We start from the raw sequence: 25,828 nt of genomic DNA on the forward strand, positions 1-25,828 counted from the left end.
CCATGTTTAACCTAAGAAAGCTATAATTTCCCCAGAAGTTAGCATAGATTCAGATAAGTAGAATCAGTACAGGTATTCTCAGCTAGCTATAGGTCAAAATCTTTATTTCTAGGACAGTGGGGTAAATATGTAAAAGGTGGTACAGTAAAATTTTTAAACTATTCATTGGAGGTTCTCTGCAATTATGTACTGAATGAACAAAGGAATGCCGGTCTTTTCAGTGCATATTGCTTACGTGTTCATTGATGGTTTTGGAAGCAGAAGAACAAGGAGAATTGTACTTGTTCTAATTATTGTCTGTCTACTTTATGAAGGGAACCAAGCTAGTCTCATGGGATACTAGGATAAGATCCAATGTCTGTCCTTGATGGATTTGCATTCTAACTGGAAAGGCCGCAAATATGAAACAGTAAATATCAATTAAAAAAACTGTGCTCAATGACAAATGAGTGGTATAGATAATATATGATATGGGGGTTATAGGTGATTGTATTTATTAAGATCAGTAATAGATGAACCTTAAAGTGTGGATTGTATTTAGACAAGCTGCCAGGAAGGGAAGCATACACAATTAGAGAAGTGTCACGAAAAATGGATTAGAGAGATGCCAACCAGCCAATCAGGCAGATTGCTTCAGTCTCATTGGGTTGGTAATATCTTGTTAGGATTCTGTAGGATCTGGTCCTTGGGTTTAGAGGTCTGGAAATTCATTTTTTTCTAATCATTCAGGGTAAACCTGTTCTTAAAGAGTTAATTCTGCAAACCAGATATACAAGAACGTAAGATGAAAATTAAAGACAGTTTATTCATTTGTATGAAGACCTTCCAGTGACTGGAATGATTGAATCTGATAACCAATTCACCCTTTTCTAGTATCAGAATACCTGAGAAGTTGAATTAGTTATCAGGTTGTTTTCTTGTGAAAATAGAGTGAAAACAAAGGACGGTTTTCTCCTTGTTTTGAGTGGGGCTCTGCTCAGGAGAGAAACCTTTTTAAGTGTGATCAATGTGGAGGAGAATTCGGGAAAAAAAAACCCTTTAGAGACAATAGTAAGCCAACTATTACTTGTTACATCCATTGGCAGCCTTACATGAATTGTGTGAATAAAAATCTAAATAATAACTTTTAAATTTTATATTTTAATTTTTGCATGACTTTTTATATATTTACTTTCTTAGTATTCACTGATCTGAGTCTAGTTTTTAAAAGAAAGAATTAAGGGGAAAAGTACATCTGTAGTTTCAGTTTCATTTGCTGTTGATTTAAGACTAACTATGGCATCAGGCCAAAATAAATTGTCTGCCCTAACAGACTTGTTACAGACCCAGGAAAAAAAAATGCTTTCCGAGAAACTAATGTGCTTAGAAGAAATTTCCTAAAAAGTGAGCAGGAGCAATTCAGTGATTTCCATAGGCTGAGAATCCCCTCAGCTGATTTACAGTACACCTTGGAAAAGTCTGGGAAAGGAGGGTAAAGCTTTGCCTTTCAAAGTCTTGACTGAATTGTCAAAAGATTCTCCTATCTAACAGTGTCTGGTAATACTGGTTTTATACTTTTGAGTTACCGGTGTGTGTCATCATTCACACCCAGGGCAAAGTTGGTAATGTGTACTTAAAATGAGCATGCTTGGGAAAGCCTAAATAAATAACTTCTGTTTGTATGCATACTGAAACCATGCGGTGCTTTGCTTTTCTCACACTTAATGGGATGATGAGATGGTCTGGGTCTCTACAGATAGCAGTGTATAGTTTGGTCTCTCACTTCCTCTGTGAACCTGGACAAACTGTTAGGTAGGTCTGGGCTTCAGTTTTCTTATTTTCAAATATGCGTTATAATATATACCTTTCACATTGTTCTAAAGATGACAGATTATTAAAAAGGTATTTTAAGAAGTGTAAATGAAGTTTTAATCGGCCAGCATTTCAAAAATATAGCCAGGTCTCTGTCCAAGTTTCAGCTAATCTCCTAAGTGCAACAGGTAGTATTTTCCCTCTAGATGATGTAGTAACTCGTATGATCAGACATGTCTGTTAGTCTACAGCATTGACCAGCCATAGCATGCCTCTTCTGGTGGAACTGAGGGCTGGAATCATGCAGCATTTAGTCTTAGGAAAGGGCTGATTTGGGTAACTTGTCTTATCTTCATTGCATAAGCGTATACCATGAATTTACTAAACAAGACACAGATGCTCATTTTTTACTTTTCTTCTTTGTGCTATAGGTCATAGCCTGAAAATTTTAAAAGAAAGAAATTCAAGCCAGAAGTATTGATAAGGAAGAAATAAAATTTTGCATAGAAGATTTTTTGCACAGGAACCACCCTTTCAAATTTAGAAAGGATCGAATTTATCAAAGTAGGTGGCTATAAGATCAGTGTACTACACTTTCTCCATCAGAAACAAAATAAGTTTAATATTATTTTATAAAAATTTACAGAAGCAACAAATTCTTAAAAACATGAATATTAGGAGTGAAACTAACAAAAGGCAAGCAAGACTTGTTTGCAGAAAATGTAGGTGAATTTTCTAAAATAATGTTGAGATTAAATACAGAAAGATTACCCTTTTGATAAAGTTAAGCAAAACTAAAATTAAATAATATTTTGTTTAACTGTGTGTGTATAAATAAAACTAATTTTAAAAAAGCTTCCCAGGTGGTGCAGTGGTAAAGGCTCTTCCTTCTAATGCAGGAGATGCAAGAGACATGGGTTCGATCTTTGGGTTGGGAAGATCCCCTGGAGGAGCAAATGACAAATCGCTCCAGTATTCTTGCCTGGAGAATCCCACGGCCAGAGGAGCCTAATAGGCTACAGTCATAAAGAGTTAGACATGACTGAGCAGCAGAACACACACGCAATTTTAAAAAGCAAGAGAGTGATGGTTGCACAGTAACATGAATGTACTTAATACTGCTGAACTGAACACTTAAAAATGTTTCAGTTCAGTTCAGTCGCTCAGCTGTGTCCGACTCTTTGCGACCCCATGAATTGCAGCACGCCAGGCCTCCCTGTCCATCACCAACTCCCGGAGTTCACTCAGACTCGCGTCCATTGAGTCAGTGATGCCATCCAGCCATCTCATCCTCTGTCGTCCCCTTCTCCTCCTGCCCCCAATCCCTCCCAGCATCAGAGTCTTTTCCAATGAGTCAACTATTCGCATGAGGTGGCCAAAGTATTGGAGTTTCAGCTTTAGCATCATTCCTTCCAATGAACACCCAGGGCTGATCTCCTTTAGAATGGACTGGTTGGATCTCCTTGCAGTCCAAGGGACTCTCAAGAGTCTTCTCCAACACCACAGTTCAAACACATCAATTCTTCAGTGCTCAGCTTTCTTCACAGTCCAACTCTCACATCCATACATGACTACTGCAAAAACCATAGCCTTGACTAGACGGACCTTTGTTGGCAAAATAATGTCTCTGCTTTTCAATATGCTATCTAGGTCAGTCATAACTTTCCTTCCAAGGAGTAAGCATCTTTTAATTTCATGGCTGCAGTCACCATCTGCAGTGATTTTGGAGCCCAGAAAAATAAAGTCTGACACTGTTTCCACTGTCTCCCCATCTATTTCCTATGAAGTGATGTGACCAGATGCCATGATCTTCATTTTCTGAATGTTGAGCTTTAAGCCAACTTTTTCACTCTCCTCTTTCACTTTCATCAAGAGGCTTTTTAGTTCCTTTTCACTTTCTGCCATAAGGGTGGTGTCATCTGCATATGAGGTATTGATATTTCTCCTGGCAGGCTTGATTCCAGCTTGTGCTTCTTCCATCCCAGCGTTTCTCATGATGTACTCTGCATATAAGTTAAATAAGCAAGGTGACAATATATTATCTTGACGTACTCCTTTTCCTATTTGGAACAAGTCTGTTCCTGTCCAGTTCTAACTGTTGCTTCCTGACCTGCATATAAGTTTGTCAAGAGGCAGGTCAGGTGGTCTGGTATTCTCATCTCTTTCAGAATTTTCCACAGTGTATTGTGATCCACACAGTCAAAGACTTTGGCATAGTCAGTAAAGCAGAAATAGGTGTTTTTCTGGAACTCTCTTGCTTTTTCCATGATCCAGCAGGTGTTGGCAATTTGATCTCTGGTTCCTCTGCCTTTTTAAAAACCAGCTTGAACATCTGGAAGTTCACGGTTCACGTAATGCTGAAGCCTGGCTTGGAGAATTTTGAGCATTACTTTATTAGCGTGTGAGATGTTAGGTTATGTGTATTTTACCACAATTTTTTAAAAAGCAAGGGAAGAAACAGAGTTCAGAATAGTGATTGTCTCGGGGTTGGCAGAGGCAAGGGAATAGGATAGGGAAGAAACACATAGTTACACTGTTATTAATATTCTAGTTCTTAATTTGGGTGGTGTGTTCATGGGTCTTCATTTTATGATACATATATATGCCTCAGAGGTGACAATGTATGTATCATCAACTACAGTGATTAATCCAAGTCTGTATACCAGTGGTCCACTGAAAAATTAATTGACTGTAAAGTTCTCATTTCAGAGAAAGTGTGAGAGTAAGTTTTTATTCCTGGTTCCTCCTTTGGAGAGGAGCAGAAGAAATGTGGCATAATTATGCTGATGCTTTTCTGAGTCATTTAATATATTAAAAATTGGAAGTTTCCAATAATCTCAATTAAATTGTAGCAATATTTTGACTTAACAGAGTGACTGATGGATTTAAATCATTTTGCTGTTCAGAAAGGGACTTGTTCAGTCACTAAGTAGTATCTGACTCTGTGAATCTTTTCCAGTGAGTTGGCTCTTCACTTTGGGTGGCCAAAGTATTAGAGCTTCAGCTTCAGCATCAATCCTTCCAATGAATATTCAGGGTTGATTTCCTTTAGGATTGACTGGTTTGATCTCCTTGCTGTCCAAGGGATTCTCAAGAGTCTTCTCCAGCATCACAGTTTGAAAGCATCAATTCTTCCAGGGAAGCCTCAGATCACATCTTTATCCATTCATCTGTTGATGGTAATTTAGGTTGCTTCCATGTCTTGGCTATAGAAAATAGTACTGCTGTGAACACTGGGGAGTGTGTATCTTGTTACATTAGAGTTTTCTCTAGATATATGCCCAGGGGTGGGATTGGTGGACCATGTGGCTGTTCTGTTTTTAGTTTCTTAAGAACCTCCATATGTTTCTCTGGAGTGATTGTACCAGATTACATTCCCACCAAGAATGTAAGAGGATTCCCTTTTCTCCATCCTCTCCAGCATTTACTCTTTGTAGATTTTTTTATGATGACCATTCTGACTGGTGTGAGGTGATACCTGTTTGTAGTTTTCACCTGCATTCTAATAACTAGAAATGTTGAGCGTCTTTTCATGTGCTTTTTGGCTGTTTGTTTGTTTTCTTTGGAGAAATGTCTTTTCTCCAAAGATTTTTCTTTGGAGGAAGGTCTTCTGTCTGTCTTTGGATTGAGTTGTTTTTCTTTCTTTTTTTAATGTGTTGAGCTGCATGAACTGTGTATTTTGGAGACTAATCCCTTGTCAGTTGTTTTGTTTACAAACATTTTCTCTCATTCTGTGGGGTGACTTTTTGTTTTGTTTATGTTTCCTTTGCTGTGCAAAAAGCTTTTACGTTTAATTAGGTCTCATTTGTTTACTATTGCCTTTATTTTTTATTACTCTGGGAGGTAGATCCAAAAAGATACTGCTGCAACTTATGTCAAAGTGTGTTCTGTGTGTTCTTCTAAGAGTTTTATAGTTTGGTCTTACATGTAGGTCTTTAATGCATTTTGAATTTATTTTTGTGTATAGTATTAGAGAATATTCTAATTTCATTTTCTAATGTGTAGCTGTCCAATTTTCTCAGAACCACTTACTGAAGAGACTGTCTTTTCTCCATTGTATAGTCTTGCTTCCTTTGCATAAATTGTCCATAGGTGTGTGACTGTGTTCTGGACTTTCTATCCTACCCTATTGATCTGTATTTCTGTTTTTATATTTCTGTTATGGTTTATGGTACCATAGTGTTTTGATTACTATAGCTTTATAGTGTAGTCTGAAGTCAGGGAGCCTGATTCCTCCAGCTCCATTTTCTTTTTCAAGATTGCTTTGTCTATTCAGGGTGTTTAGTGTTTCCATATAGATTTAAAAATTCTTTGAAAAATGTCACTGGTGTTTTGTTAGGGATTGCATTGAATCTGTAAATTGCCTTGGGTAGTGTGGTCATTTTGATAATACTGATTCTTCAGTCCAGAACATGGTATATCTTTCCATCTGTTGGTGTCATTTTCAGTTTCTATAGTTTTTAAGAGTACAGGTCTTTTGCCCTCTTAGGTAGGTTTATTCATAGATATTTTATCCTTTTTGATATGATGGTAAATAGGACTGTTTGCTTAATTTCTCTTTGTGATCTTTTGTTGTTAGTGTATAGATATGCAACAGACTTATGTATATTAATTTTATATCCTGCAACTTTATTGAATTCATTGATGAGCTCTAGTAGTTTTCTAGTAGCATCTTTAGGATTATTTTATGTATAGTATCATGTCATCTGCAAATAGTGACAGTTTACTTCTTCTTTCCAATTTTATTCCTTTTATTTCTTTTTCTTCTCTGATTTCTGTGGCTAAGACTTCTAAAACTATGTTGAACAGAAGTGATGAGAGAGGACGTCCTCTTCCTCCTGATCTTGAGGAAAGGCTTTCTGCTTTTTACCATTGAGTGTGATGTTAGCTGTGGATTTGTCATAAATGGGCTTTATTATGATGAGGCACTTTCCACTCTGTGCCCACTTTTGGAGAATTTTTATCATAAATGGGTGTTGAATTTTGTCACAATGCTTTTTCTATATCTATTGAGATGATCGTATAGTTTTTATTCCTCAGTTTTTTCCAGTGTTGTGTGTCATACTAATTTGTGGATGTTGAAAAATCCTTGCATCCCTGACATAAATTGCACTTGATTGTGGTGTCTGATCCTTTTACTGTCTTGTTGGATTCTGTTTGCTATTATTGTGTTGAGGAGTTTTGTGTCTGTGTTCATCAGTGATACTGGCCTGTGCTGCTGCTGCTAAGTCGCTTCAGTCGTGTCCGACTCTGTGCGACCCCATAGACGGCAGCCCACCAGGTTCCTCCGTCCATGGGATTTTCTGTGCAAGAGTACTGGAGTGGGGTGCCATTGCCTTCTCCACATACTGGCCTGTAGTTTTCTTTTTTGTGGTATCTCTGTCTGGTTTTGATATTAAGATGATGGCAACCTCATAGCATGAGTTTGGAAATGTTCCTTTGCAGGTTTTTGGAATAGTTTCAGATGGATAGGTGTTACCTCTTCTCTAAATGTTTGATAGAAATTGCTGTGAAGTCATCAGGTCCTAGAGTTTTGTTTGTTGGGAGTTTTTAAACCACAGTTTCAACTTCAGTTCTTGTTATTGGTCTGTTCATATTTTCTATTTTCTCCTGGTTCAGTCTTGGGAGGTGGTACCTGTCTAAAAATTTGTCTTCTTTCCTATTATTGTTACATTTTATTTCTATAGGAAGTGATGCTGATTTCACATGTACAGTAGTGAAAGTTTGCTTTTTATGAACAGGAAAGCAAAATAAAAGCATTAAGAAGTTGCTGAGAATAATGAAGATTGATCAGAAATGTGGTAAAAGAAAATTTGTGATGATGGTATGAGAATAACTTGAAGTTTGGGGAATACAAACAAAACTGAGCTATGGCAACATACTCCTTTTCCCAAGCTTTCCTAGTTCCACTCAATCTTCTAAGCTATCCCCAGAATTATTTAGAATAACTAGGAAATAACTTAATTAGGGTCCTTATCTTATTCATGAACATTTAATGAATCCCCATTTTATAGATAGTAAAATTCAAGGTTGTTCAGTTAGACATTTGATATCCTTCATCCTCACTTCAACCAAACTAATTTAATTATTATTTTTAAAACTCAACTTATACTTTTCTACCATTATGCATTCCTTCATAATATTCCTTGATGTAAGTTCCTTTCCCTTAGTTTCTATTGCCATTTAGTTATTCCATTCTTAAATATTTATCAAGAATCTGATATCTGCTAGACAGTATACTATGGGCTCTTCCCAACCCAGGGATCGAACCTGGGTCTCCCGTATTGCAGGCAGATGCTTTACCATCTGAGCCACCAGGGAAGTCCTATACTATGGGCTAGGATTATAGTAACTTTCTTACTGAGCTTGCACTTGTGGAAGAGCATATATTAAGCACAGAAATACTTTTTTATTTGCAACAAATAGTGTCATGAAAAAGTGCAGTGTTCTGAAGACAAATAGGGAAGAAAATGTCATTTAAGCTGAGATGTAAGTGATAAGTAGGAATAAGTTTAATGAAGAAATGGGCTAAGGGAATGGAATGTATAAAGGTACTAGGACTTCCCTGGTGGCTCAGACAGTAAAGCGACTGTCTACAGTGCGGGAGACCCTGGTTTGATCCCTGGGCCAGGAACATCCCCTGGAGAGGGAAATGGCAATCCACTCCAGTACCATTGCCTGGAAAATCCCATGGACAGAGGAGCCTGGTAGGCTATAGTCCATGGGGTTGCAAAGAGTTGGACGCAACTGAGTGACTTCACTTTCACTTTCTCTAAGGTGGGAAGGATTTTGACTTGAGTATTTTAATTATGATGATGAGAAAGATTGAGGGCAGGAGGAGATGGAGGTGACAGAGGATGAGATGGTTGGGATGACATCACAGACTCAATGAGCATGAGTTTGAGCAAACTCTGGCAGGTAGTTAAGGATAGGGAGGTATGGTGTGCTGTAGTCCATGGGGTCACAAAGAGTCGGACACAACTTAGTGACAGACCAACAACAGCATTGATTCTTTTATGTCTTATTTTGCTGTGAACAAATTTAAGTATTATATCGTTTCTCAGTGATAATGTACTGATCCATGCTGCTGCTGCTAAGTCGCGTCAGCCGTGTCTGACTCAGTACCACCCCATAGACAGCAGCCCACCAGACTCCTCCGTCCCTGGGATTCTCCAGGCAAGAACACTGGAGTGGGTTGCCATTTCCTTCTCTAATGCATGAAAGTGAAAAGTGAAAAGTGAAAGTGAAGTCGCTCAGTTGTGTCTGACTCTTCACGACCCTGTGGACTTCAGCCCACCAGGCTCCTCCGTCCATGTCCATGGGATTTTCCAGGCAAGAGTACTGGAGTGGGTTGCCATTGCCTTCTCCAACTGATCTATGCTACTTTACTTTAAAAAATATCAAATTTATGATGTAGCTCTTAGTAAATTTTTTTTTCAAAGATTTCTTTAAAAAATAATCATTGTAAATAGTCTAATGATAGATCCAAGTTTTAAAACTATCCAGGGAATTCTTATAGAAGTCCTATATCTGTATAGAAATCTATGTAGATTTATGATATATATACACATAATATTTATGCTGTATATCTATACAGTATACCATAGAATAAATATATGATTCAGGTATTTACTTATTTATATCCAGATCTCCTTTTGGAGATCTGGCTTCTCATTATTGCTTGTAGGCACCAGTCAAAAGTTAGTCAGTAGGACTGTTGGGTTCCAGGCACCCTACTGTGCACTTTACTTTTCTGTGCATTCTCTGATCTGTTTTATGGTTGGCTCTTTGATATTGATAAGAAGGATACACAAAAGATGCATTTAAATTGTTCTTTTGTTTTCAAATAAACAAATGTAACATGATATTTGGTAATCCTGTAAATATTTTCATTTTACCAATGTATGGATGTCTATCTATAGAGTGCTGTCACAGCTGAGGTTCTTGGATCCACACAGAGAAACCAACTCTGGCTTACTTCAGCGGAAAGAAATTTAATTGGCAGTTGAAGAATTCACAAAAGGACTGAAGAATTGGATTTGGAAAATGTACAAAACCTAAGGGTGCTAGGTGGCAGGAAGGATTATAGCTACAGGAACATGTTAGGAAGTCACTACTATCAGACTTACACTATTACTACTGCTGCTTTAAATATATCTTACTGATAGCATCTTTGTGGTGCCTGCTGGAGTTCAAAGTCTAGGGTAGGAATGGTCTTGCGGAGACCTTGTTCTGGCCGCCAGGGAACGCCTTCCTTTGGCTTTTTCCTTTTGGCCTACCTCCAAAGCTCACATAATAAGAAATTTGCCCTGAGTAAGAAAGCAGTTTGAGTGTAGGAAGATCCTTTAAAAAAAAAGAAAGAGATAGCTGTCCTTCACAACTACTCATTAAAATATATTTCAAAACAATTCTTTGTGATGATAGGTAGCTGTGTACCTCCTGAATTACAAGATAAAATTGTTTATGGTATCTTATGTTTCTGGAAAACATGTATTTGTTTCTGTTTTAAGGAGGGTTGTGGTAGCTTATTAGAGAAAAATTACTTGATTCTTTTCAAAGTGAAACTATCTTAGATATCTCTAAATTTTATAGTACAGGCATGACTAAAAAATAGATATTTTTCTAAGAAAAAGAATCACAGAAAATAAATTTGATTGTGAGATATGCACATATTATTTATTTTTCAGTATTTTTCTTTGGTAGACAAAAATATGCCATATTTAAAATGTGTCCAAAGTATTACTATAATTTGTAAGAATGGATAAAACCAAAATTCATGGTTAACACATACATCCTAATTGCTTCAAATATCTCAATGAAAAAATGGTTATTTTAAAAATTCAAAACACCAGAGCTACTCATTTTGTTATGAAATATTTGCACTCTTACCAGTTACCATTAGTTTATAATTGTTTTCGTAGTACATTTCATGAATTACAGCCTTCTTTATAAAATAAGATGATGTTTAAGGACTTTCTCCATATATATATATATAAAACTTCTGAGAAAAGGAATATGAATTGACATAACTATTATTTAAGGAATGATTATTATACATATGGATGCTTTGACTTACGAGTCATGGTCTTAATTCTAGTAATAATAATACATTGTAATATGGAATATAGGTCAGGTATAGACAGATAACTTCTGGAGACAGAGGTGCTTTCATAGCCACAGCAAAATAGTTATAAGTATCAAATCTCTTAGAGATTTTCCTAACCTAGAAATGTGTGAATGTTCATTGCAGCCGGCAGGAGAAAGTCAGTTTCCTTACTGCAGAGTTCTTATCTTTTCAGTAGTCACAGTTACACTTGTTCTAGGTTTTCAGATCCTTTTTTCCAGGACTTCATATATTTTGATATTTTTAAGAATTCTTTCTTTGAACTTTCTGTAATGAGAAAATGAGAATTTTACAGACTTGGACTGTTCTTGTTTCCTAGTGATTTAAGAGTTGACATGCAAAAATGTGTAGCAGGAAAGGAGTCGATCATAACCAGAGATCCCTTATCAGAACACTTCACACAGGATCATAACAAAACCATTCTGCAGTTGTCAGTTTTTTCTCCCAAAAGATTTGTCTTGGATAAAGCAGATTATAAAATGGAAGTAATCTGGTAACCTACCTTGATAATAGCTTTTGCTTGCTTTGACTTGGATTTAGGCATCTTTGTCCTTTATGTGTTTTCAGGGTGATACTGTCAAGGGAAGGTCCAAAACAGTCTTAATTTTTCAATGGAAAACCATAAGAAAAACAACATAACCCCTTCTCCTCCCACCACTATTATCTTCACCATGTCCATTACTTACATCACTTCTGTTTTGTCACAGTTATTAGTTGGGTAAATTATAGAGACTTTCTCAATATCTGCCACTTTCACTGCTTTTACTCCAGGGCCTATGCAAAGACACCGACCCCCTTTGAACATAGGGAAGCCTAGAACAGATCATAGCATCAGTTACTAATACATTTGATTGCAGCAGTGGGCTCTGTTTTATAATCTTGATGAAGAATGTGAGCCAAGTTTTTAGTGAGGCTAGAGATAGTAATTTGACAAATAGCACTCAACACTGCTGTTACTAGGAAAAGAACTTAAGAAGTTGACAATTTTCTCTTTGAATTTGTAAGCAAACCATTAAAAAATAAGGGAAAAATGAAAGAAGTTCATTAGAGATCAAGCTTATTTGCCTGTTGCTTTTATGCTCAAGAACTTTTCCAGAAAGCTAATAACATTATCTCTTAAAATCTTGGCAGACGTTTAAAACTATTCCTAAAGGCTCTTGCCAGATTTTGTAGCTAAATAAATTCTATTAAACGTATCATCTCTAGTTTCAGTTAAACATTTCCAATATTCTCTGCCAAAGCTGTAGCAACTGCTAATGTTTGAGGGTAAATAAAAATTCACTGTATATTTTGAGATAAAAGTGAACAAAAAGACATTTGAAGCATTAGAAAAGACATTTATAGGTTGAGAAATAAAAGATACCATATACCTTGAACAATTGCAGCACATAATATCACAGCCAGGACTATAGCCATGCCCTTCACACACATGCTTGTTGCTGCTGCTTTGGCTTTGATATTCTTCTTGGAGGGAGGAGAAAAGCAGATAGTGGAAGAGAATTCTTACTGGCTTATATAAGGCACTTTATATACCAGCAGCCCTCTTATGGCAAGTGGAATTTCCCTCCTTGAGTCATGTTCCTTTCTTCCAAGAGATTCTATTTTGTTCTCATCTGCCGTTCCTTCCTTTTGTTACAGTATTGTAAGTAATATGAATGTGAAAGCACTTTGTAGACAGTAAAGAGCTATATAGAGTATTCCCAGATGGGAACCTGCCTTCCAGTAGCATTTCCTAGAAATGTATTTGTTTATTGGACTACCCTGGGCAGTGAAATTCTGATTGCCATTCTTTCTTCCATTTAGGAAGATTATCTTCTGATTTTCAGTCCTTTCACCTTCCATCTTTCACAGAACTATATAAAAGAACATTCTTTAAAACAAATTATACTTTTGCTTTTAAGTCCAAACTCTTGCATGGGAGGCCTATTTTGTTTAACATCAAATGACCTTTTCTTTCATTTATATTTTTTAACTGTAATTTATAATTTATAATTTATTTATTTGTAATTTTTGACTGTATGTCTGAAGAAGCCTTCTAAAGACCTGTACTTATGAGTTCATATCCATTTATTTTTCCATGTTTAACAGTTTTTGCATATATGTATTTCTCAAGCATTATTATTTAGTACATAAAGTTGTATGAATTGTGGATTTTTAAAAAACAGTTCTTTCTCATGCTGTGTTTGTATTTCTTGGATTCTACTTTGATATAACCCTGTTTTCTTTTTATCTTTACCTTTTCCTCTTAAGGGGCTTCCTTGGTAGCTCAGCAGGTAAAGAATCCACCTGCAATGCAGGAGTCCCTGGTTCCATTCCTGGGTTGGGAAGATCCTCTGGAGAAGGGGTAGGCTACCCACTCCAGTATTCTTGGACTTTTCTGGTGGCTCAACTGGTAAATAATCCACCTCCAAAGTGGGAGACTGGGGTTCCATCCCTGGGTTGGGAAGATCCCTTGGAGAAGGGAACAGCTACCTACTCTAGTATTCTGGCCTGGAGAATTAGTCCATGTGGTAGTAAAGAATTGACTGGACCGAGTGACTTTCACTTCTACTTCACTTTCCTCTTAAGCTTTCTCATTCTATTTGTTTTAAATGTCTTTTGCAAACACTTAAAAAATCATATCAAAGGGATTTTTAATAGGTGAATGTAATTATTTACTGTGTAATTGGTAATCTGTAAGCTTTATTAAATGCTTCCTTGATGTTTCTTTTCTGTCGTTACGTTTCCTGTGATTTCTTTCTAGCTTTATATATTTTAACATTTTCCTATGTGATTTGGACAGAATACAGTGTTTTGTGTTCTGCTAGTAATCTTAATTTTTTTAACCTGACTTTTTCTGATAATTTACATCAACCATAAATAGAATCTTCTGGTTCCTCCCTTTGTAAGATGAGAAAAATCACTGTAATTTTCAAACCTTTCTTCCTATTTCCTAGTTTTGTATTTTCAGATGGTTATTTCACATTACTCAACTTCTTTTTTGAGAATTATCATTACATTTTATTCTGAAATCAGATACTTATTTGGATGTGTGTGTCTTAGTCACTCAGTTGTGTCCGACTCTTTGTGACCCCATGGACTGTAGCCTACCAGGCTCCTGTGTCCATGGAATTCTCCAGGCAAGAATACTGGAGTGGGTTGCCATTCCCTTCTCCAAGGGATCTTCCCAACTCAGGGGTTAAACCCAGTTAGTTCTCCTGCATTGCAGGCAGATTCTTTACCATCTGAGCCAACAGGTCCTACATTTATCAATCATTTAAGTCTTTAAAACCTCTTAGTCTTTATTTTAATTAATCTCAAAGTAGTTGGAATATTATTTCTCTTTCTCATTCATTCATTTAACATTTTTCTCACAGGAAAAGTAAAAGGAATATGTTCTTGGATTTCATAAATCCTTATCGATTATTTTTTCTTCAAGTTCTTAGGTAATACATAGAACCAAAATTATGCAGAGTTGGTTTCGTGCTTTAACCTTTTTACTTTTTTTTTTTTTGAGCTATACAAAAAGTAAACTTAATTAGACTCTGGAAGGTACTAATATGGATGCTTTCTCCTTCCTTCACACTCTTTCCCTTTTTACTGCCTTTACCTCCCAGGGTCCCTGCCTTAAAGATTACTGGAAAGCACCACCCCATTCTATAGTATCAATAGTTCATTGTTCATTCATTGGACAAAGATTTATTTTAGTACATGCCTAGCACTCTTTTGAGTATCAAAGATAGAGCAGTGGACAAAACCAAGTTCCTTCTTGTGTCTTTAAAGTTTTGCAGTGTTCTAATTTATTGTAGAAGGTAGTCTGCCTAATTTCAAATGTGTTCTATAAATGTGTGTCTTTAACCCTATGACTTCTTCTGACCTAAACACTTTCTATTATCACATGGGGAGGATTAATTCTTTGAGAACATCCCCTTCTCTAGTGAGTTTGAGAGATCCCTCTTATTTCTTTCATATAATATGGTTCCTTTAAGATGGAATGTACTTTTCTCAGCTTTCCTGAATCCTTTCCTTAAGTTTTGATATCTTTGTAAAGTTTTCTTTAATTCTTTGATTTCTTCTGGCTTTATAGCATTTACTGTCTTGTCTAGCTTTATATAGAAGAAGTATAATGATTAACCACATACTTAATTTTAAATATTCTAGTAGCCACACTTAAAACATTTTTTTTCTCTTTATTTTTTTGGCCTTGTTGTGCAGCTTATGTGGTCCTAGTTCTCTAACCAGGGATTGGACTCAGGCCTCCTCCAGTGGAAGTGCAGAGTTCTAACCACTGGGCTGTGCTCAGTTGCTTCTGTCGTGTCCGACTCGTTGTGACCCAGGGACTGTAGCCTGCCAGGCTCCCCTGTGCATGGGATTCTCCAGGCAAGAATACTGAAGTGGGTTGCCATGCCCTCCTCCAGGGGAGCTTCCTGACTCAGGAATTGAACCCATATCTCTGGTGTCTCCTGTATTGCAGGCAGGTTCTTTACTCATTGAACCACTGGACTGTCAGGAAATTATCTTTAGTAGCTATATTTAAGGAGTAAAAAGAAATAGGTGACATTAATTTTAATAATATGTTTATTTTGTTTAAAATGTGAAAGATTATCATTTCAAGGTGTAACCATTATAAAATCATTAAGTGAGATTTTTTTTTTCAGTACTATACTTTTATTATTTATTTATTTATTTTAAAATATAAATTTATTTATTTTAATTGGAGGCTAAAACTTTACAATATTGTATTGGTTTTGCCATACATCAACATGAATCCATCACTGGTGTACATGTGTTCCCCATCCTGAACCCCCTCCCACCTTCCTCCCCATACCATCCCTCTGGGTCATCCCAGTGCACCAGCCCTGAGCATACTGTATCATGCATCGAACCTGGACTGGTGATTCGTTTCATATATGATATTCTACATGTTTCAATGCCATTTTCCCAAATCATCCCACCCTCTCCCTCTCCCACAGAGTCCAAAAGACTGTTCTATACATGTGTCTCTTTTTCTGTCTCACATACAAGGTAATCGTTACCATCTTCCTAAATTCCATATACATGCGTTAGTATACGGTATTGTTTTTCTTTCTGGCTTACTTCACTCTGTATAATAGGCTCCAGTTTCATCCACGTCATTAGAACTGATTCAAATGTATTCTTTTAATGGCTGAGTAATAGTCCATTCTGTAATACACTTTTAAATTGGACTAGCCACATTTCAGATGCTTAGTAGCCACAAGTGTTTCAGTTCAGTTCAGTTGCTCAGTCGTGTCCGACTCTTTGCGACCCCATGAATTGTAGCATGCCAGGCCTCCCTGTCCATCACTAACTCCTGGAGTTCACTCAAACTCATGTCCATCCAGTCGGTGATGCCATCCAGCCACCTCATCCTCTGTTGTCCCCATTCGTCTTGCCCCCAATCCCGCCCAACTTCAGAGTCTTTTCCAATGAGTCAACTCTTTGCATGAGGTGGCCAAAGTATTGGAGTTTCAGCTTTAGCATCAGTCCTTCCAAAGAATACCCAGGACTGATCTCCTTCAGAATGGACTGGTTGGATCTCCTTGCAGTCCAAGGGACTCTCAAGAGTCTTCTCCAACACCACAGTTCAAAGGCATCAATTCTTCGGAGCTCAGCTTTCATCACAGTCCAACTCTCACCTCCATACATGGCCACTGGAAAAACCATAGCCTTGACTAGGCGGACCTTTGTTGGAAAAGTAATATTTCTGCTTTTGAATATGCTATCTAGGTTGTTCATAACTTTCCTTCCAAGGAGTCTTTTACTTTCATGGCTGCAGTCACCATCTGCAGTGATTTTGGAGCCCCGCAAAATAAAGTCTGACACTGTTTTCACTACTTCCCCATCTATTTGCAATGAAGTGATGTGACCAGATGCCATGATCTTCGTTTTCTGAATGTTGAGCTTTAAGCGAACTTTTTCACCCTCCTCTTTCACTTTCATCATGAGGCTTTTTAGATCCTCTTCACTTTCTGCCACAAGGATGGTGTCATCTGCATGTCTGAGGTTATTGATATTTCTCCCAGCAATCTTGATTCCAGCTTGTGCTTCTTCCAGCCCAGTGTTTCTCATGATGTACTCTGCATAGAAGTTAAATAAGCAGGGTGACAATATACAGCCTTGATGTACTTCTTTTCCTGTTTGGAACCTGTCTGTTGTTCCATGTCCACTTCTAACTGTTGCTTCCTGACCTGCATACAGATTTCTCAAGAGGCAGGTCAGGTGGTCTGGTATTCCCATCTCTTTTAGAATTTCCCACAGTTTATTGTGATCCACACAGTCAAAGGCTTTGGCATAGTCAATAAAACAGATGTTTTTCTGGAACTCGCTTGCTTTTTCCATGATCCAGTAGATGTTGGCAATTTGATCTCAGGTTCCTCTGCCTTTTCTAAAACCAGCTTGAACATCAGGAAGTTCATGGTTCATGTATTGCTGAAGCCTGGCTTGGAGAATTTTGAGCATTACTTTACTAGCATGTGAGATGAGTGCAATTGTATGGTAGTTTGAGCATTCTTTGGCATTGCCTTTCTTTGGGATTGGAATAAAAACGGACCATTTCCAGTCCTGTGGCCACTGCTGAGTTTTCCAAATTTGCTGGCATATTGAGTGCAGCATTTTCACAGCGTCATCTTTTAGGATTTGAAATAGCTCAGCTGGAATTCCATTACCTCCACTAGCTTTGTTCATAGTGATGCTTTCTAAGGCCCACTTGACTTCACATTCCAGAATGTCTGGCTCTAGCTGAGTGATCACACCATCGTGATTTTCTTGGTCGTGAAGATCTTTTTTGTACAGTTCTTCCGTGTATTTTTGCCACCTCTTCTTAATATCTTCTGCTTCTGTTAGGCCCATACCATTTCTGTCCTTTATCGAGCCCATCTTTGCATGAAATGTTCCCTTGGTATCTCTGATTTTCTTGAAGAGATCTCTAGTCTTTCCCATTCTGTTGTTTGCCTCTATTTCTTTGCATTGATTGCTGAGGAAGGCTTTCTTATCTCTCCTTGCTATTCTTTGGAACTCTGCATTCAGATGCTTATATCTTTCCTTTTCTCCTTTGCTTTTCACTTCTCTCCTTTTCACAGCTATTTGTAAGGCCTCCCCAGATAGCCATTTTGCTTTTTTGCATTTCTTTTTCTTGGAGATGCTCTTGATCCCTGTCTCCTGTACAATGTCATGAACCTCCGTCCATAGTTCATCAGGCACTCTCAGAGCTAGTCCCTTAAATCTGTTTCTCACTTCCACTGTATAATCATAAGGGATTTGATTTAGGTCATACCTGCATCGTCTAGTGGTTTTCCCTGCTTTCTTCAATTTAAGTCTGAATTTAGCAATAAGAGTTCATGATTTGAGTCACAGTCAGCTCCCGATCTTGTTTTTGCTGACTGTATAGAGCAGCAATAATCAATCTGATTTCGATGTTGACCATCTGGTGATGTCCATGTGTAGAGTCTTCTCTTACGTTGTTGGAAGAGGGTGTTTGCTATGACTGGCATGTTCTCTTGGCAAAACTCTATTAGCCTTTGCCCTGCTTCATTCTGTATTCCAAGGCCAAATTTGCCTGTTACCCAGGTGTTTCTTGACTTCCTACTTCTGCATTCCAGTCCCCTATAATGAAAAGGACATCTTTTTTGGGTGTTAGTTCTAAGAGGTCTTGTAGGTCTTCATAGAACCGTTCAACTTCACCTGCTTCAGTTTTACTGGTTGGGGCATAGACTTGAATTACTGTGATATTGAATGGTTTGCCTTGGAGATGCACAGAGATCATTCTGTCGTTTTTGAGATTGCATCCAAGTACTGCATTTCGGACTCTTTTGTTGACCATGATGGCTACTCCATTTCTTCTGAGGGATTCCTGCCCGCAGTAGTAGATATAATGGTCATCTGAGTTAAATTCACCCATTCCAGTCCATTTTAGTTCACTGATTCCTAGAATGTCGACGTTCACTCTTGCCATCTCTTGTTTGACCACTTCCAATTTGCCTTGATTCATGGACCTGACGTTCCAGGTTCCTATGCAATATTGCTCTTTACAGCATCGGACCTTGCTTCTATCCCCAGTCATCTCCACAGCTGGGTATTGTTTTTGCTTTGGCTCCATCCCTTCATTCTTTCTGGAGTTATTTCTCCACTGATCTCCAGTAGCATATTTGGCACCTACCTACCTGTGGAGTTCCTCTTTCAGTATCCTATCATTTTGCCTTTTCATACTGTTCATGGGATTCTCAAGGCAAGAATACTGAAGTGGTTTGCCATTTCCTTCTCCAGTGGACCACATTCTGTCAGACCTCTCCACCATGACCGTCTTGGGTGGCCCCACAGGGCATGGCTTAGTTTCATTGAGTTAGACCAGGCTGTGGTCCATGTGATCAGATTGGCTAGTTTTCTGTGAGTATGGTTTCGGGTGTCTGACCTCTGTTGCTGCCCTCTCGCAACACCTACCCTCTTACTTGGGTTTCTCTTACCTTGAACGTGGGGTATCTCCTTATGGCTGCCCCTCCTGACCTTGAACGTGGACATTACTTGTCTAGTTATTCATTTAGCATATTATACTACCTTGATATTATATTTTGAATAAAGATGGCGATGGAGGGAAGAAGAGATACTATGCTTTTTAAATTTTTTTTAGTTTGTTTTATAAACTTTTCTAAATCTTCCTAGTCTTTTTGTTCTTTCTTCACTAAGCTGTTTTATCTCATTATGTTTTGTCTTTGATTAAGCAGGACAAAGATTAAACTTCATTCTCTCTGGTTTTAGTAGTGTTTGCCATTTTTTTGTTGTTGTTTCTTTAACTGAACTATTTAAAATTCATCCATTCAAACAAGTTTCCCTTTGAATTTGAAGAATCCCTGAATTTATTTCTTATAATTAATTTTGAAAACCCTTTGCAGCTTAACAGTTATAATCTGTGATTCATATGAAGTTTTAGTTATGATTCTCAATTATGCAACTAATATAGAGTTTTAAAGTTTTCAAATGGGGAGAGATTAGTGCAAAGCATTTAAAAATAATTCCCAACTCAGCATTCATTAAGTCTTTGAATAACATATTGTTTGCAGAAAAAATTAATCAAGACTGTTTTGCTAGTTAAATTAATGAAAAGTGGGTTGGGAATGGAACAGTTCTCATTTATTATAAAGCAGTATAATGTAACAGAGGGATTCCCAGGTGGTGCTAGTGGTAAAGGACCCACCTGCCAATGCAGGTTAGACTCAGGTTCCATCCCTGGATCAAAAAGATCCCTGGAGGATGGCACAGCAACCCACTCCAGAATTCTTGCCTGAGAATCCCATGCACAGTGGAGCCTGGCCGGCTGCAGTCCATAGGGTCGCACAGAGTCAGACATGACTGAAGTGGCTTACCATGCATGCATAATGTAACAGAATCCTGTTGTTTTGAGTTTATAGAGGGCAGATGACTCACTCCTAGGGTAGAGGTTGCCACACATGTGATAGGCACCTAAAATAATGTGAATAGGTTGAACAGATTGATGTAGAGTCTTTAACTCTTAAAAGTACAGTAGTACAAAACCTGATGCTTTTTTATAGAGGGATTACGGCATTTAGGGAGCTGCCAGTGGATTTTTTCAGAAACCCTTAATGGAATTCTACTTCTGTGATTTTCCTTTAACATTAATAAATACCTTTTCCAGAAATCAGAAGATCCTGCTGGCTATATTCAAGGCAGCTATTAGGCACTGGGCAAGGCTGTATTTTTTCCAAATTAAATTTGGGGAAAAATGGTATAGACAATAAAAAAATCATTGTGGCATTAAGGAGTAGTGTATATTTTATTGTTATTTGAAAGCATTCCACAGAGATAATGAATTTTGAAAAGGATTTTTCTGAGCTTATACTTAGTCTCCTTCTGGGACTTTGACATAAGAGATTGTCAAAATGTAGTGTAATGTAATCTGGCATTTGTGAATGAGATGTACAAGAATTCACATTTCATAAGGATGATTTCATCTGTGATATGCACTGCCCCAAACATTGCAGTCTCAAATACATGCACAGAAGAAGGGCCAGTTTTCAGTGTCCTCCATCTCCATACTGACCCAACTGACCCACTGCTAGCTTTCTGTTTTTCCTCTACTTTTCAGAATGGTAGAAGGAATCAGAACCTGATGCACCTTGCGTGAAAGATGACTGAATTCTACCAAATTTCTGATGTTAAAGGAGAGACAGTTATTGGTACTCTGAAAGATGAGCACAGAAAGACAAAAAAATGAGCTTTTAGCTTTCAGGGATTAAAGATTTCAAAGTTACTGTCAGTTCAGTTTATTTTGCTTTTTATCTGTGCCTTTTTGTGCTGATCAGGCACAGGCTACCTGTATCTTGTTCCTGGAGTTGGATGGCTTCCCATTGTCTTAATTAGATTTATTGCAAAGGAGAGGGTTTCCTGGAACAGCTAAGCTACAGGTGATTTATTAAACTGTAACTCTTTAATTTTCTTTGAAATAAGATTTCAATCTACCATTCTGAAAAGGAAATTTAATGTTTACCTTTGAGGAAGGAAGAGTTATGAAATAACAACCATTATTCACTTTTTTCAACCTGTTTGTTTTATGTAGAACCAAACTTACTTGCCTTGGAATGTTACTTTTTGCCAAGTTGATTTTAAAAGTATAGTTAAGTGTCAGAAACTACTTAATTTGTTTTCACAATAATTCAGAAGGAAACAAAGAACATGGGTTTGAAAGTGAATTGCTTTCCTTTAGAATTTTAGGTATGATTTTAAGACCTCATATGTTAAAATTTAGGAGACAGAGAAGGTCTGTTATCTCACTGAACAGATTATCAACCCTATTTTCCATGTCCTCTGTACTCCTCACAGAATGTTTGCTGCTATTTGAGCCAGGAGCAGTGGGTTGTATAAAGCAGCTTCAGCATCACCATAAACGTCAAAGAAATCGTTTTTCTCACAACAAAGGCATCTCTATTTATGGCCTTAAATTGGCCGCCTGGAAAATGACTGCAATCTACAACTGCCAGGTCAATGTGGACGTTCATGTTAATTTTCCAAGTTGGAAAACAACATGCTTATTGTTAGGGGATAGAAACATGTGAGAGATTAGCGATGAGCAGCTTTACAAACAACTAACTGAAAGAAGCTGGATTCAATAAGAGGAAGAAAAATTGTGCAGTGGCCTCCCTTATTATCATTAGTTGAGGTTTTCTGCTAGTCAGAAAAGCTGAAGGAGAGGAAAGAACAGATCTGGCAGATATTATTTCCGAGCTAGTTGAAAAGAGTGTGCATGAAAAGGTCTTGCCTGGAGAGATGAGTCCTGCACGCGAATGTTAGAGGAGCTATGTATGTAAGGTATGAAGTTGCACTGGATTTGTTTGTGTTGTTTAGAAATAGGATATCTAAAATGGTGATTTGTAGGAAGTATTTCAGTACACATGGCTTGCCAATTTAAACTTTAAATGTAATGTTTTAAATAGGAAATATATTGAGGAATGTGAAAAAAGAACTGGAAGGACCTTTTTTAGTGCAGATATTTTATTTCTTACATTATCTTGATACTTAGAATAAATGGATGTCTTGGAGTCAGAACAAGAACAACACTTAAAAATATTTAATAGGCTGTGTATTGTTTTTATTTTATAGATTATGCTGAATGCTATTTCCCTTTTTAATAAAAAGCCAATAAAAGTAATCTAGCTTACGTTCCATGATTCTTGCTTCTGTAGTCTTTTACTGTGTGGGTAGGTGAGCAGTAAGAGGTGTGGTGAGGGAAACAGCTCGCTCCTCAGCTCTGGTTTCCTCCCTCTCAACCTTGCACCTGTGCCAGCTGGAGGCAGCAGGGTGGTGATGGGGACCATGTTAAATATCATCATTTGTTGGGTGCCTGCCATGTGCCAGGTATTGCACCTAGTGTCTCCCTAGTCCTTGCAGTAATTCTGTAAAAGCACCAGTATCTTCTTTTCAAAGGTAGTTTAAAAGAGTTACATCCCACAAATTATGTAACTCTTCCCGAGTCATTTAACACATTTAATAAGTACTAGATTCAGAGGACAGCAGCAGTGAAAAAGCCTACTTGGATTCTTTCTTCTGTGATGAAACGGGGAAGTGAAAGGCAACCTCAGAGGTTTGACGGTGTAACTCCAGATCCAGACCTCCCTAGAAAATAAAAAGTTCAAAAGTATTGGAGTAGAGGACTAAGTATGGAACAATTCAGGATATAAATAGAATCTGAGGTTTCTGGTGAGAGAAATCAGAAAACTGTGAGAAAGCCTGCTGCTGCTAAGTCGCTTCAGTCGTGTCCGACTCTGTGCGACCCCATAGATGGCAGCCCATGAGGCTCCCCTGTCCCTGGGATTCTCCAGGCAAGAACACTGGAGTGGGTTGCCATTTCCTTCTCCAATGCATGAAAGTGAAAAGTGAAAGTGAAGTCGCTCAGTCGTGTCCGACTCTTAGCGACCCCATGGATTGCGGCCCACCATGCTCTTCCGTCCATGGGATTTTCCAGGCAAGAGTACTGGAGTGGGGTGACATTGCCTTCTCCATGAGAAAGTCTAGAACCCCATTAAATTTATATTTCAGTGATTACCAGGAGAATGATTATTGTGACTTCTTAAAACTTAACCTTTGTTAGTAATGTTTTTACTCTTATTTTCCCATCATGACTAGTAGTAGTAACCATTAGAAAACTTGGCTTATTCCAAGGAAAGAGAAAAAGGGAAAAAGCCTGTATTCTTTTTTAAAATTAATTGATTATTTTTAATTGGAGACTAATTGCTTTACAATATTGTGGTGGTTTTTGCCATACATTGACATGAATCAGCCACGGGTGTACATGTGTCCCCTATCCCAAACCCCCTTCCCACCTCCCTCCCCATCCCATCCCTCTGGGTTGTCCCAGTGCACCAGCTTTGAGTGCCCTGTTTCATGCATCACACTTGGACTGGTGATCTGTTTCACATATGGCAATATACATGTTTCAGTGCAGTTCTCTCAAATCATCCCACCTTCTCCTTCTCCCACGGAGTCCAAAAGTCTGTTCTTTATATCTGTGTCTCTTTTGCTGTCTCGCATATAGTGTTGTTGTTACCATCTTTCTAAATTCCATATATATGAGTTAATATGCTGTATTGGTGTTTTTCTTTTTGACTTACTTCACTCTGTATAATAGGCTCCAGTTTCATCCACCTCATTAGAACTGATTCAAATGTGTTGTTATTAATAGCTGAGTAATATTCCATTGTGTATAAATACCACAACTTTCTTATCCATTCGTCTGCCGATGGACATCTAGGTTGCTTCCATGTCCTAGCTATTGTAAACAGTGCTGTGATGAACACTGGGGTACACGTGTCTCTTTCAGTTCTGGTTTCCTCAGTGCGTAGGCCCAGCAGTGGGATTGCTGGGTAGTGTGGCAGTTCTATTTTCAGTTTTTTAAGGAATCTCCAGACTATTCTCCATGGTGGCTGTACTAATTTGCATTCCTACCAGCAGAGGGTTCCCTTTTCTCCACACCCTCTCCAGCATTTACTGTTTATGGACTTTTCGATAGCAGCCATTCTGACAGTTACGAGATGGTACCTCATTTTGGTTTTGATTTGCATTTGTCTGATAATGAGTGATGTTGAGATTTTTTTCATGTTTGTTAGCCCTCTGTATGTCTTCTTTGGAGAAATGTCTGTTTAGTTCTTTGGCGCATTTTTGATTGGGTCATTTATTTTTCTGGTATTGAGCTGCATGAGCTGTTTGTATATTTTTGAGACTAATTCTTTGTCAGTTGCTTCATTTCCTATTATTTTCTCCCATTCTGAAGCCTGTCTTTTCACCTTGCCTATAGTTTCCTTTGTTATGCAAAAGCTTTTAAGTTTAATTAGGTCCCATTTGTTTATTTTTGCTTTTATTTCCATTACTCTAGGAGGTGGATCACAGAGGATCGTGCTCTGATTTATGTCAGTGTTTTGCCTATGTTTTCCTCTAGGAGTTTTATAGTTTCTGGTCTGACATTTAGCTCTTTAATCCATTTTGAGTTTATTTATGCAGACACACTGAAATCATACTCACAGAAAACTAATCTATCTAATCACACTAAGACTAAGCCTTGTCTAACTCAGTGAAACTAAGCCATGCCCATGGGACAACCCAAGATGGGCAGGTCATGGTGGAGAGGTCTGACAGAATGTGGTCCACTGGAGAAGGGAATGGCAAATCACTTCAGTATTCTTGCCTTGAGAACCCCATGTACAGTATGAAAAGGCAAAATGATAGGATACTGAAAGAGGAACTCTACAGGTCAGTAGGTGCCCAACACGCTACTGGAGATCAGTGGAGAAATAAGTCCAGAAAGAATGAAGGGATGGAGCCAAAGCAAAAACAATACCCAGCTGTGGAGGTGACTGGTGATAGAAACAAGGTCCGATGCTGTAAAAAGCAATATTGCATAGGAACCTGGAATGTCAGGTCCATGAATCAAGGCAAATTGGAAGTGGTCAAACGAGATGGCAAGAGTGAACGTCAACATTCTAGGAATCAGTGAACTAAAATGGACTGGAATGGGTGAATTTAACTCAGATGACCATTATATCTACCACTGTGGGCAGGAATCCCTCAGAAGAAATGGAGTAGCCATCATGGTCAACAAGAGTCTGAAACGCAGTACTTGGATGCAATCTCAAAAACGACAGAATGATCTCTGTGCGTCTCCAAGGCAAACCATTCAATATCACAGTAATTAAAGTCTATGCCCCAACCAGTAATGCTGAAGAAGCTGAAGTTGAATGGTTCTGTGAAGACCTACAAGACCTTTTAGAACTAACACCCAAAAAAGATGTCCTTTTCATTATAGGGGACTGGAATGCTAAAGTAGGAAGTCAAGAAACACCCGAAGTAACAGGCAAATTTGGCCTTGGAATGCGGAATGAAGCAGGGCAAAGACTAATAAAGTTTTGCCAAGAA

General features: G+C 37.9%; 2 protein-coding genes across 3 annotated transcripts in view; one reads left to right on the forward strand and one right to left on the reverse strand.

The window, feature by feature from the left end:
- Positions 1–25,828, forward strand: part of ART3 (ADP-ribosyltransferase 3) — a 140,261-nt gene that overhangs the window by 37,105 nt on the left and 77,328 nt on the right. The window contains exon 1 of one of the 2 annotated variants that reach the window (XM_013964733.2): positions 22,088–22,231. The exons of the other annotated variant lie outside the window; for it this stretch is intronic. The gene's annotated coding sequence lies outside the window, so the exon portion shown is untranslated. Of the gene's footprint in view, positions 1–22,087; positions 22,232–25,828 lie in introns of those variants that run through there. 2 annotated transcript variants of the gene reach the window in all.
- On the reverse strand, positions 10,449–12,521 carry CXCL11 (C-X-C motif chemokine ligand 11). Its single transcript, XM_005681787.3, is given in 5 exon segments — positions 10,449–11,182; positions 11,418–11,446; positions 11,449–11,489; positions 11,602–11,728; positions 12,286–12,521. Coding segments are annotated over 5 exon segments (282 nt in total). The 5' UTR covers positions 12,347–12,521; the 3' UTR covers positions 10,449–11,158.

This window comes from Capra hircus, chromosome 6 (assembly GCF_001704415.2).
Source record: "Capra hircus breed San Clemente chromosome 6, ASM170441v1, whole genome shotgun sequence".
In the NCBI taxonomy this organism is placed as follows: Eukaryota; Metazoa; Chordata; class Mammalia; order Artiodactyla; family Bovidae; genus Capra; species Capra hircus.